The sequence below is a fragment of the Varanus komodoensis genome, unplaced genomic scaffold (genome assembly GCF_004798865.1).
Source record: "Varanus komodoensis strain SLA01 unplaced genomic scaffold, ASM479886v1 scaffold6_4, whole genome shotgun sequence".
NCBI lineage: Eukaryota > Metazoa > Chordata > Lepidosauria > Squamata > Varanidae > Varanus > Varanus komodoensis.
In genome coordinates, this window is record NW_025336347.1 from 19,345,243 (window position 1) to 19,359,147 (window position 13,905).

Sequence of the window (13,905 nt, forward strand, 5' to 3'; positions counted from 1 at the left end):
AGAGCCAATGGGAGGAAGGAGAGAAAACTGGGTGGGAGGGAGAAGGGACTGGAACCCTGTGGTGGGCGTGACTGGCAAGTACACCGAACGGGAGCACATCACAAGTTGAATGGCCTGTTGCAGCTCACGCCCCTTACAGCTGTGCAGTACAGGGGCACTGATCCTGCCCAGAGCCTGAGGCTGCAGCAGCCCAGGGACAGGAGCAGCTCCAATTGTCCAGGCAGCAGACCAACCAGGACCAGACTAGTGCACTAGTTGCAAGGTGCAAAAGGGCACTCACTCAGCATGCAGATCTCTTCCAAAGTAAATCCGGGTGGCAGGCTCGTCCTTCTGGCATAGGAAAGAGAAAAGGTGTAGATGAGGAGGAGAGAGAAGAGACACAGACAGGGGCCACGTGCAGTTATTTCAGGTACACATGTTCAGCTCTTAGCTTTTAGTTAACATGAAACCATGGGGGTGGGTTTGGACCGAAGTGTCGTCAGTATGCAAATGATGCACAGCTCCACCTCTCCTTTCCATCTCCACATCCCAAGGGGGTGGGGGCACAATGCCTGAATGGGTGTCTAGAGGCTGTTCTAAGGTGGATGAGGATAAACTAACTGAAACTTAATTCGGACAAAAAGGAGACACTGTGGATTGGGAATCACCTATTTTGGGCAGAGGTTTATAGAGGGACTCAAATGGGGTTGCACTATTCCCAGGAGACCAAGTGTGGAATCTGGGAATCCTCCCAGACTCTAGGCTACCTGGGATCCTCCAGGTGGATGCAGTGTCCCTGATATTTTTCCACAGTGATCCCACACCTCTAGGATAAGTTACCCTTGGAGGTTCACAGAGTCTCACATTTGCAGGCTTTTAAGGTGGCCCTGACAATATACTGTTTTACTTTGGCTTTCCCTTATATAGTTGGAATTGTTGAGGTTTGTTGCAATTTTAAGAACCTGTATTTTTTAAATTAAACACTGCCTAGGAGGGCTTCAACCCTGAAGGATGGCCAGGAAATATTTTAAATAATAAAAATAGTGGCAATAGACCTTACTTAGAATAGAGCTGGAGAATTCTGAGAATTACAGGATTTGTTTCTGTCTAAACATGGGCAAGATTGTGCCCTTAACGAATTACTTTCCAACTGACCAAGCCAGACTTGCAGAGGTATGATGGCATGGGGAGAAGAGCATGAGTCCAGGGGTCTCACTCTCAATCTTCCAAGCCCTGCTTTGGGGAACTATCTGAAAGCAGCCACCCTGCGGGCTCTTCTAGGATGGCCCACATCTGTGCAGCAAACCAAACATGACAGTGTCATATCAACAGATACTACTCCAAGCAGCTAAAGATGGAGCACCCATATTCATGGCCAGCGATGATTGCAAGAGGGGCTGTGTTGCTTTTGGCTACCCAGGGGTCTCTTACAGCACACTCCTGGGAGGCAGAATGCTAGGCTGAATGGACAGGCTGGGCATGCACATGGTAGGCATGTCATGAGCGGAGATGGCTGGAGCCAGGGGTCAGACTAGATGGCCTGGATGACCCCTTCTGACTCGCTCCGTTTCTCTGTTTCCATGACCCTTGGTCTGATCCAGCACCGCAGTCCTCATTCCCCATAGCAATAGAGCCGTTCCAGCAGCCAATATAATTGGAGGGTCCTTCTTCCCCAGATCTTAGTCCAAGTGACGCGCTGACCAAACTCACAGCCCCTTTTCTCCTTATGTAGGCCTTCCACTGCCTCAGCAGTTTGCAGAAATCAATGTGGCCCCATTCTGGCTGCTTCCCAAGTGCAGAATAAATTAAAGTGAACTGGGCCAGGACACCAGGGCCTGCCATCTCCCAGAAGAAAGCATGAGCACTAACGAGATCCTCTCTCTCTCTCTCTCTCTCTCTCTCTCTCTCTCTCTCTCTCTCTCCCTCTCTCTCTCTCTCTCTCTCTGCCTTTGGTGGCGGAAGAGGGAGATGCTATTGCAGGCTCTTACCTCGGCTGCTTGATGGCAGAGAACTCCTCAGAGGTGATGTGCTTCAGAAAATCGAAGCAGAAAAAGAAAATCTATAGTCCCGAAAAAGAAAAAAAAGTTGGGAGAAAGCATAAAAGTCAGGACAAGCCGCTCTGGCAAATGAAAGCTGCCAGACTGTACATCTCCTTCATCTCTATGGGGTGCAGGCCCAGGGGAGGAGGCAGACACCACCATGCAGATCTAACAAGCGCCCCTCGTTAGCCAACCCTTTGGGGGCCTCAGCCACCTGCTGGCCATGCCTGGGTACTGCATGCAAGAAGGCAAAGGGCTGATATCACCACCCTGCCATGAAAGCACACACACACAGTCCATACGAATATGGATTAGATGCGGCCACGTCATGGTGATGTGCAGACCCAAGTTAAGATGGACAACAAAAACCTTGACCTGAGGGCCTAGAAACCCACATGAGCACAAATCACATTAGCATTCTCAAATTTAAGAGGACAAATTATGGATTCTGGCCAGGGTTGCAGGGGGTGGGGTGTCTCAAATCATTAGGGAATGCTGCTTTAGAGCTGTGCATGATTCCCAGTCCCTCTTCTAAGGCTAGAAATCCTGTTCTCCTTCCAGGTCTCTTTATCCCCCATTGCCCTCACCCTGTAATCCTTGCAAAACTGAATCTACAAAAACCCTAAAATCAAAGCTTCAGTGAGGGAGGCAGGCATTCTATTCTACTCTTGAGCTACTAGCCAAACAGCTAGAACGGCGAGGCGGCTGAAACAGACCCTCTCTGTTCAGAAAAGACAGCTACATAAGAAGAGCCCTGCTGGGTCAGACCAGAGGCCTACCTAGCCTAAAGTCCATCCACACAGCAGCCAATCAGATGCTCCGGTGGAAGCCCACAAGCAGGGCATGGGCGCAACAGCAGCACCCTCTTGCTTATATTCTCCATGTTTCAGAGGTAAGCAGCCCCTGGTAACGAAAGCAATCTATAGCCATCACGACTAGTCATCATTAATAGAGGGCAGATGCCAGTCGACTGTTCTCGTGCTCATATATGCATGCACACATGCACGCACAGTATAATGTCTACCGAGTGATTCAAGACACCACGGCTACTTTGCACTACCTCCCAATTATCCTGAAAGAGACTCACCTCCTCTCCTTTGCTAAGCCGGTCCACTAACATGTGCCTGGCAAGAGAACAGAAGAAAATTCTGTATCCACCAAGTAATTTCCTATTCAGATGTCTGTGTTGTTTATATTATCATCATCATTTATATACTATCTTATACATTAAATCATCAATGATTTCAAACAATAACATCATAAAACAATAAAAAATAATCTAATCAGTAAAAATGTTAAAACCCTGAAGAGGGTGTTTCAAAAGGCTAACTTGAAGAAGTAAGTCTTCACAGCCTTCCTGAAAGCCAAGTGAGTGGGGGTCAACAGTAGCCCCATAGTTTTTTTTGGGGGGGGGCAGCCCTTTCACACACACCTGACAAATGGTATGTGTGGCCTCCATGGGTAATGGTGCCTCTCCTCAAAAGGGCCTCTCCCATGGGTTTTAATACTGGGAATGTTCATAGTGAGCCAGATAGGTCCTTACATAACCAGTTCCTCAGCAGTTTAGTGCTTTACAGGTTAAAAGCAACAATATGAATCACATCCAGAAAGCAACTGGAAGCCAAGCACGTCTTTCAACACAGGTGTAATATGGTCAAGATTCTCCACGCTGCCCATGTATCTGCAGAGTACATTATCTGAATTCTAGGATGACTGGGATTTAGAAAGAGAGGCCAGGTTTAACTGCTAGGTTTTCAGTCTGTGGTCCAAGCTCCCTCTCTCTGAGGAGTGACAAGCAAGAGGAGGAAGTGAGAGTGCATACAGATCTTGGAGAGAGAAAAGAGTCTGGGTCAGGGTTAGGCTTGCATTTTCAAAGACGGATCAAAGGATCAAAGAGTCCTTCCCAGTGGGGAATCCTAACCAGTCAATGCTGGATTTGTGGAGAGGTCACTTCTCTACACCCCCTGCCCTTTTGTCACGTAATGACAACATGATTCAGGGGAGAGAAAGCTTGGAAGGGCAGCATGAAACAATGTTTTGCTGGGTGTGCTTTTAGGAAGAGGAGGGTCTGCAGTATTCCCCTCCCCCCTTCTCCTCCAGTGCCAGTACATTTGATCAGTACACCAATCCACATATCTTAGTGCACAGCAGCAAGACACACACACACACACCCTCTAGGCACAAAGATCTCTACGGGCTCATCTATGAAACAGATGGCTGGTATTCTGTAAGGCAAGCTTAAAAGGGGAGCCCCAAGTCAACCTGATTAAGAAAGAAAGCATTAGCCAGCCCTGGCAATGGTCCCATGACCCCTCCCTCTTCTAGTTCAGGCAGAGACAGTCTCTAGCAGGCCTACCCGAAGAGGAACCAGTCGTAGGCCACGGTCAGGTAAAGAATCTCTGCAGGTTCCAGGGACGCATGGATCAGCCCGTCCTATGGCAGGAAAGAAGACCAGTCATGCATCCTGCAGCGCAACAGTTTCCTGCCCTGCATTTCCATCTGCCATAGGCCTGCCGCTCAGCATGGGGCATTGTGCTGGTAACTGAGGGAGAGCCTCTCAAGTCGATACAAAAGCGATGCACGAAGCCAAGCATCCCCTTTCCACAATGCTATACAATGCTGCCATAAACTGTTCACAGATAATCCAAACAGTGAATCGTATCTCCCAGCCCCCGAGAACTTTAAAGGTTCTGGTTCTCAATGCTACTTGGAGGGGGTATTGTACTGTTTGGAAACAGTATGGGACATGCTTGACACCTACAGCCACTAATTATCAGTTTGCACACATGACACCCCACTGTGAGCTAATTTATCCACAAGGAGCTGTGGTTCAAGTCAACCAAATGTGCAAACCCCACCAAAGGGGATTATCCAAACCTGGGCAGCATGATATACAACATTTGCATAACCCTAACATAGAGAGAGGGTTGCTTAACCCTCAAATAACCCCCAGCTTGCAGGTTCAGATGACACAGTAAGTCATGGCAACCCCCACAATGGTGAACAGCATGTTTTTAGACACCCCAATGTTTAATTGACCCATGGAGGTCTATTTTGCTGCCCAAGCCAGGTCTAAGAGGCAGCTGACCTCCAGCCTTTCACAGTTCTTTATAACTTCTCATACAGAGGTTTTTCTTACATTCCCAGACATCCCTGTCTTTACCAGCAAATTAAATAAGCAGAATTTGGTTCCCCTTGTAGAACAAGAAACCAAACCCAGATTCTACCCTGGTGTGGATCAGATTGTGCAGTGCACTAAGACCTTGTATTTAAAGCATCCGGTAGCAACGGAAGTGTATTGACTGATTTAGGCATGGCCAGAAATTGGGCCGCATAACTTTGCAAGTGCTTTTGTACTGACTGAAAGACTCATTGCCCTGGGGAAGACAGAATCATGCATTTGTTTCAACTGTGGGGAAGAGGAAGAGAGATTTTACAGAACAAGAAAAAGCAAGACACCCAACCCACAGCAAAATGTTTTAAAGTATATGTCCTCTGCAGTGAGGAACACTGAGGGGCATGGACCAGAGAGCCACCAGCATTCAATCTCTGCTCAACAAATTAGGCAGGCCTCCAACAGCCATGCGTGCGGATGGGCAAAAACGTACATCTTTGTGTCTGCTGCACGGCCTAGAACAACTTCTCCAAGCCCAGCACCCTCCAGGTGTTTTGCACTTCAGCTTCCATCAGCCCTGGACAACATGGCCAATGGTCAGGAACTCTATGAAGGGTAATCAAAAACACCCAGGAATCTTGGGGAACACTGCCCAAGAAAATCAGAAGGGGAAAGAGTTCAGTTCCAGGATTCAGGGGACCTTCCTCAGTTTGCCTTCTTAGCCTGGAAGGGACAGGGTACTCTGTTCTTGGCCAAGTAGAGATATTCTACACAAGTCAAAACCAGTCATGCTTTGTGTGAGAGGTTCTTTTGCTGACCTGGAGGCACTAAGAAATGCCTGAGGTTCCAACAACCCAGGAAGATTTTTTTTAAATTCAGTGTAGCCCTCATTGTCCTATTTCCTTCCCCTTCCCCTGACCACAACCCCTGGCCTTCCAAACCAGCTCCAATGTCCCATTAATGCCGCCACTGTCATCCCTGATGGAACAGTAATAGCCTCAGCTCTGCATGCTCTCTTTTCCAAAGTGCACACCTAACACAAAATGAGGCCCAGTCATTTTACATGCAGAAGCTGAATGTTCCACTAGCAAATCCCTAAAAGCCTCCCAGGGGACTTGCTCGTGTCAATCTTATTCTGGGGGGCGGATGGAACTGACCCACCCACTAGAGCCATCCTCTCACTTTTAGAGGTACTCTATAGCCCAGCTGCACTCCTTGTGTTTCCTCCAGTTAAGGTGTTCTGCTCACTGGTACTCACAGCCCACAGGGAGAGGCGCAGGAGGGAGATGAAGAGAGGCGTCCTGTCCCAGCCGGATATACAGTGCACCAGGAGCCCACTGTCATCTGTGCTGAGCCGGCAGGAAGGGAAAGCAAAAGCGGAGGGGAAAAAGCTGCATTACTTGTATGGCATTCAGGATAAAAAGCCCCCCATGGTACTGAGGCCTCCGTTACTCCCCAGGGGATGCATTGGCATATGCTAGGCCAGCTGCATGAGGCAGAGCATTCTCCAGAGACAGTCTTTGCAAGGCAGAGGAGACAAGAAACTGTACCAGTCCGGGGAGGGGTGGGGGGAGGGCTGGAAGAAAATCAGGGGAAACTCTTACTAGACAGAGTTAGCTGCATGTTGCAGTTGTCTAAAGATTTACTGCCCTCCCAGTTGTCCAAGCAGCCGACTGCATTCTCCTCTTCCCATGATAACTTTTTGATTCACCCCAGACTGCAGTAATCTCATACTACCTAGGGCAAGTTAATCACTCGAACTGCCATCAGCCAGGGGACTTTGGGCCACAGGGGGCTTGTAAGAATAGCATCACGGAAAGAAGAGAATCGACCTGCTCCATCCACTGGTCAGAAAAGAGGTGTCTGCAGGGAGCTTGCTCCTCCCCTTTGTGCCAGAAAGAGCACTTGGCTCTCCAACGGCCCGTTGCCCTAAAAGTGCAGAAGCAAAAGGAAGGAACACTCTGGTACTGCCCATCAGCCAAAGGAAGAAAAGCAATGGACCACTATTCAGTGCAGAAACACCAAGAGAAGATGATCAGCCTGGCTCAAACTGGATCTAAATGTCCAATTATATTTCCTAACTTTGTTCTGGCCTTGAAAAACTGACCAACCCTCTCTACCTTTTCCTTCCAACTCTCCTCTCTTCCTTGTGTCTGCTTCATCCCTTTTTGTATGGAAACCTGACGGCAGGTCCTGCCTCTGTCTCTTTTTTAGTACATGTGAACTGGTTTGGGAGAAAAATAATTACCTGAACAAGCCAAAAAGCAGAGTAAAATGCAGTCAAGAATAATAAATAAACTTGCTAAGAGTGGGCAGAATTAACTGTCAATATTTGGGCTGCCTTTGTTGAAGTTTATGCATAATTATCTCTAACTATAGAGATATGTTTTGCTGCATACACAACATACATAATCTATTCATTGCAACACATCTACCTATTGTCACCATTTATTTTATTTTTCCCTTTTTGATGTTTTTCTTTATTTTGGTTTTGATTTCAAAATACACAATAAAAATGAGCAAAAAACATGGGCAGATTATAGAATACCCTTCCACTGGGAGATATGCCAGAGTCTGAGCTTAAGATTTTTTTCTGAGAAGAATGAGAGTTTTCTTATCCGGACCGGCTTTTAAATAAGTCAGGCAAGCATGCCAAAACCATATGCTCCCGCATGCGACTCTAATGTCCCCACCCAGATTTTCACGTTACTATGCTCGAGTTCCAGCGAGGGGCAATTCAGCCAGTGAAATAAAGTGCCTTCATGCCTCTTATTTAGGAAATCTGGATAGAAGAAGAAAAAGAATGGTACTAATTTTCTAAGTCCATGCTGGCTGGGGATGATGAGTATCACAGTACAACTAATCCAGAGGGCCCTGGGCTGGGAAAAACTGTTACAGCACACTTCCACACTTTCCAGGGTGCACTACAGGCCTGACCTGGAAAAGATTCTGGGTGGGCAGCTCCAGAGAGTTCAAGGGATACTTCTGATCCCTTCTCTACAGCCACACACCTGCCTCAAACAAAAATAAATGGCAGCCTGACACCAAATTTCTGGAGCAAACCAGTATACAGCCTTAGACAGGCCAGATTTAGCTTGAAAACAAGCTTCTGCCAAATTTCACCAGCAAACTGTCTGGTTTTGTTGGAGGCAGGAACTACTACATTTGGTGGAAAGGCCAAAAAAACAGGACATGTGGCTACATGTAGCCCATGTAGATAACCTCCTGCCTTAGATAACCATAGTCAAAGATAGGGAGGTTCGAGTAAAAGGCTAAGCATAAAGTTGAAAGCAAGAGCTATTACCACATGCATCCCATGATCACTGGTCGTAAACATTCTGTTCAAGACAGCATCACCAAGCAAGAAAATGTGCTTCAGACTTCAGTTCCTGAACATCCCCTGCCCACCTCCCCTAGAAAGCTTGAAAAAAATGTTATAGGGGCCATTATCTGGCAGCATTCCAGAAGACTACGGGCAAAGGTATGCACAGATGAGTTGAACCCTATTGCTATCAATCTACATATGAAACATAACACATTTTTCCATAGGATCCATAAAACTTGAAAAATAAATATGCAAACAAGCAAGCAGGCAAAATATGTGTGTTTGGATGTGCTTTGTAGAGCCAGTGCGGCACAGCAGTTAAGAAGGGCACACTGGGACTCAGCAGATCCAGGTTCTGGTCTCCATTAGGCTAGGAAGCTCCCTGGGCAACTCTGGGCCAGTCACTGATTCTCACCTAATCTACCTCCCAAGGTTGCTGAGATAATGAAATGGAGAAGGGGAGGACCAATATGTTCTTTTGAAGGAAACACCGGAGGGCTCATTAGAGGAAGAAGTGGGATATACGTGTTAAGAAATGAATAAATAAAATGTTTCAGACTGTTAGGTTAATTTAGTTCTGGCTAGGAGATCTACCTGATCCAAGGGAACTGCTGCTAGAAGCAAAGGCTGAAAGAGACATCTGGAGCTATTTTGCAAGGCAAAACAAAGCAGAGACCTCTAAATACAGTCTCTGGGTCTATCAAGCAAAGGGGAAACAAAGCCCTTCCTGGAGGTCCAAGGGCAACGGCAAGCCAAGTGTCAAAGTGATCAAAATAATGGAACCCTTCGGAGGTTCAAAATGCATAAGCAGCAGTACATTTGTACTGGCAACTCATCTTCCCCAATACACAGGGACTAATTTACCAGGAAATGGTGGGAAGGTGGTACAGAATGAAATTTACAAGTCCTGTGCCTGCACTGGGCAATTTCTAAAAATAATTGCTCGAGAAGGAGAAAGAGAGTACCCCCATGTCACCCCCCTTCTGCTTAGCAAGAAGAGAACCTCACCGTCACCATTGATAATGGAGATCAGAAGCTTCAGGTAGTTCTGTGTCTGATGCACAAGGTCCCAGCTCTGTGGAGGGGCGGGGTGGAGAGAAGACAAGAGAGATAAACCAATACCTACAGGAGTATATCTTTGTAACTGTTCAGGAGTTGCTCCCAGAAGCAAGTCATCTTTGTTCATTACCTGTTTCATCATCCACACTTAGGGAGGTTTGGCACCTGTCCAGAGATGAAGGCTGCAGAGTTACCCCCTCCCTTCAAGGGGATGTGCCCCCTTGCATCTCCCATGCTGTTTTCAGTGATGACCTCCAACCCCAGAGAAGCAGCAAACAGCTTTCATACACATGGGATCACAAGAGCGGGGGACTGGGAGAAAGGGCTGGCCTACATACTCATAACACAGCTGCATCTTATTTATCTCTGTTATCACTGCCCTGAGACACTGTAAAGGGCGGGATACAACCATTTAAAAGAAACAAACAAACTTAAGAACATAAGGCTACTTTGGGGCAAGGCAGTAGTAGTTCAGAGATGTGAATAGTTCAGCACAGCTCTTCACATGCACATCTTGAAATCAGCAAGATTGGAACTGCAAAAAGGCATTCTTTCATTTAATAAAAGCAATTAACAATTTGTGGCCCTCACAGTTGTGAACACAAGACATTTCTGAAGAAGACTCAGGGCCAAAGCACGCCTAAGCAGGCCTTCTCGCAGGGGGTATCTGGAGGTATTTTCACACTCCTCTAGTCTTCCCTAGGCCCTCTTTCATGGATCCCCGCCAAAAAACCCTTGAGCCACCCATTTCCTTGTTCAAAATGGTAAGTTTTGAGGCCTGAATGTCTCTATCACTGTGGCATCCTGCCCGTTCTCCAGAAGACCCGAGCATGTGTCAGGTACACTGTGGGCTGTTCCATGAACAATGCACTGCATGGCTAATTTGCACAGCGGTTGCCCTGCCATGAGAACTCATCCAGTTAAGTTTTCCTTGTCCGAATTCAAGCCTCCCCATTCCAAGCCTGACTTTCTCTCTGCTGATCCGCACCATTAACAGCATATTATAGGGATGTGAAATCTCAGAAATGGGGACCAAATCCAGCACCTTTCCACCCAAGTGATCCTTTGGTAGTTTCCTGGCATATCTGCATATTTTATTTCCCATTCATCCACCTAAGGCTTAGTTACCAGCAGTAAGAGCTTTAAGTGAAAATAGGCTGGCATTTGCCCCATTCGTCTTTGGCTCCACTCACCCTGGAATGCACCCCCACCATTTCTCTGAAACTGAATTCAGTCCTTGGGCCGAAAGAGGTCCCTTACTCCTTCTGTATTCCAACTGCAACTTCCGAAACAAGTAACTCGCTTGTTTAATTTGGGAGGGATTTGGTTAGTCAATAAAAAACTCCACATACCAGCATCCCTAAAGAAATAGCAGAGGAGGAGAGAAGGAAACAGAACTTCCATTTCTGACTCATTACTCAATTGTTCAAGAGAGTTTAGTTCATGACCCCTCAGCAGAGGAAAATCACTCCACAGTTCAATAGCAGAGCACTCTCAGAAAGACTGATTACAACCTATGAACCCCCTGCTGGGTCCCGACCCACTTCTGCAAATCCCCCCCTCCACCAAAAGGAAGCAAAGTCAAGGACAGCTTCAGAGTGGAAACAGGGAATGGTGCTTGTAAACAGGATAACAGGAGGGTCTGGGAAGAGCAGGCAGAAGTAAACTACCTTCCCCTCCCCTTGGAATAGCACATATCACCATTAATGGATGCGGCTGGACAGAAGCTTCACAAGGGGCTTGGCTTGGAACAATCCCACTGAACGACCCACTGAGTCCTAACCCACTTTCAGCAACTGGCCTGGGATTGGCTTAGCAACTTCCGGTTCCCAGCAACAAGCAGGAGCGCAGAGGGGTGACAGATTTCACAAATTGGTGTTTTGTGAAGAATTGGTAATTTCACAGTGCCCACATCCCCCAAGCCCACATCTTTTCATGATTCACTAATTAAGTGATTTCAGAGGACTAGGAGAAATACATGGATCAACGAGGCTCAGGAAAAGAAAGAAAAGCAGTGACTTCTTTGGCCTTCTTTGGCCTCCTTACCCCTCATGGTGGACACCATGACCTTCTGAGAGGGAAATTTGTTTCTAGTGGGGTTGTCTGCTACATGACAGATCTTTAATCAAATTGCAACGTTTCATATGCAGGAGGTAAAAAGCCAACTCAAGTTTCTAGTGCTCATGGCTGCAGCAAAAAGTGTAGGAGGCTTGAATGGGAAAGAAACAGGAAGCTATGGGTGTTAGACTAAGCTTGCCATGCCCCCATGACCACAAACCCATCACTGAGAAGTTCAGACTTTCTTCTTCCTCCCATTTAGAAGCTGCTCTGAAGCTTGCAGCTTGATTGCAGTGGCACTTCTGCTCCATCCTAGGATCCAAGGGATGCAACTAAATCTGCTTATTTCCTAGACTCAGTATCTAGGTCCTGGTCCAGCTCTGGCTGTGCAGCTCTTGCTCAGGGACGAATCCAAGTTTGATGGTGCAGATCACAAAGGGGCTCCTGGCATGGGCCCGTATGGGCTGACCTCATGGTGACAGCAGCCGCAACACTGACCATCGACAGGCAGCTGCCACCATGCAAACTTTCTGCAATGCCCTGGAAGAACACTTCTTCGGGGGTACTGGGGGAAAATTGACGGTGCCACCAGAATAAAGGTGGTCCCAGATGAGCGTCGGTGCTGGGCACTGCGGGGGAGCCGGGTTCTTGGCACCTGCTCAAGGGTGCCATGTGCTGATACTAACTCGCCATTGGCCATCCATTTCCCCAACTGCTATCGCTGCCTCCAAAGCTCAGTTTCCACAAGAATCCAGTATTTTGCATAACACTCCCTTTCTTTCCATAGGCACACACACGTGTGTATATTCAAACCAAGAATATTTTCCACCAATTCAATTCTGACCACCGTCCCTAGAGGAGGAAAATATCCCCCTGCCCCCATCAAGTTCTGTCATCACCTGGCTGCCGAGGAAGCGAAAGGAAGTGACTGACATTCTGCCGTGAGGCTCTTGCTGGCAAGGATGTGCTCAAAAATGCAATTAATAGCAAGCCACGCTCGGCAGGATTGAGGTGAAATTGCAGGGCAGCAGCATAATGCTACAGCCATTGCTTTGCTGTCAGAAGACGTTCAGTACTGCACAGAGGCACCAGCCTGTGTGTGTTGGATGCTGCAGCACACATTGTGCTTCTGCAATCCAGGGACTTAGTCCATCAAGCACTGCGGCTGCCTAGTCCCTTGTTTCTCTTTCAGGACCTTTCTCCCTCCCCTTCAGGAGGGGTGGAAGGACCTGATTCTGGAAAACAGGCAGATCAGAAAGGAGCTCATATCTCTATTAGCAACCACTTGTGAGCCCTAATCAGAAATTATCTTGGAAGCACCAAAGAAGGGAGGGCAAAGCAGAAGAGGCTAGTTTTAATAAATAACGACAACTAGTGGGGGAAATAAAAGCTCACCCTTTCCTTAAGGTGCTGCAACATAAAGGGTGTGCTTGCAAAGGGGGTGGGAGAGAGGGCTGATTAAGAGATGCGGGCATGTTAGGATGAGCTGAGCACAAAATTGCACAATGCACAACAGTTACAGAAGGAAATGCAGAACGAGATCTTAGATGAAAGCCACAGGACATACAAAAGCATGGAACACCTTGGTGTTTTCAGCCTGTTTCAGATCAGCACCAAAAGAAAGGCGGCATGGATCTGGCAGAACTCCAAGAACAGGTCAAGTTCTCAAGGCCAGTTTCCCAGAGAGCAACACAGGAAGGAATTGCACTAATTTGCAAAGGTTTACATCCCTGTAGTCCCTGAGCCACCACCGACTGAACCATGTCCCGAAAGCAGAAAGCAGGATGTGCACCCCAAGCTCTTCTCAAATCTCCAGGTATGCTCTTTAGGCAGAGCAGTACCCCTTTTTTCACCATCACCCTGGAATATGAACCCACATATTGTCAAGCCTCTTGAGTGCCTCTCTGGCCTACACCCTGTTGCTCTATAAAAGGCTGAAGCACAATGCAGGCAAAAAAAACCTGAAACCTTACACATTTAAGCATTCTTTCGATGGTTTGATGCTCTGATAACTATTCATTCTTCTGCTGCTATGTTTTATAGGTGTTCCATATTAGAGAGGTGTTGTTTGGGTTCTCATTCATTTTAAACTTAGATTAAACATATTATTTTCAAGAACTATAAGCTGATAATTCACTTAAGGGAAAACAAGTTACAAATTGATTAGGGGTATAATGCTATGCATCTTCAGACAGAAAAATATCCTACAACTCTCAACCTTCCATGGCTGGCTGGAAAATACTGGGAACCGTAAGACCTTGTCCAGTCTAAACTTTCATAAGAATTCATGCAAGTGTCTATGTCCACCTTTACAGGTCATCTGGAATAGT

At 47.1% G+C, this 13,905-nt stretch overlaps 1 protein-coding gene across 2 annotated transcripts in view; it reads right to left on the minus strand.

The window, feature by feature from the left end:
* Positions 1 to 13,905, minus strand: part of MTMR14 (myotubularin related protein 14) — a 74,734-nt gene that overhangs the window by 33,631 nt on the left and 27,198 nt on the right. For both annotated transcript variants that reach the window (XM_044451792.1, XM_044451791.1), the window contains exons 10-15: positions 9,467 to 9,533; positions 6,392 to 6,477; positions 4,375 to 4,451; positions 3,106 to 3,142; positions 1,968 to 2,038; positions 281 to 330 (exon numbers count right to left, since the gene is read on the minus strand). In XM_044451792.1, the coding sequence (XP_044307727.1) occupies positions 281 to 330; positions 1,968 to 2,038; positions 3,106 to 3,142; positions 4,375 to 4,451; positions 6,392 to 6,477; positions 9,467 to 9,533 (388 nt within the window). The remainder of the gene's footprint in view (positions 1 to 280; positions 331 to 1,967; positions 2,039 to 3,105; positions 3,143 to 4,374; positions 4,452 to 6,391; positions 6,478 to 9,466; positions 9,534 to 13,905) is intronic.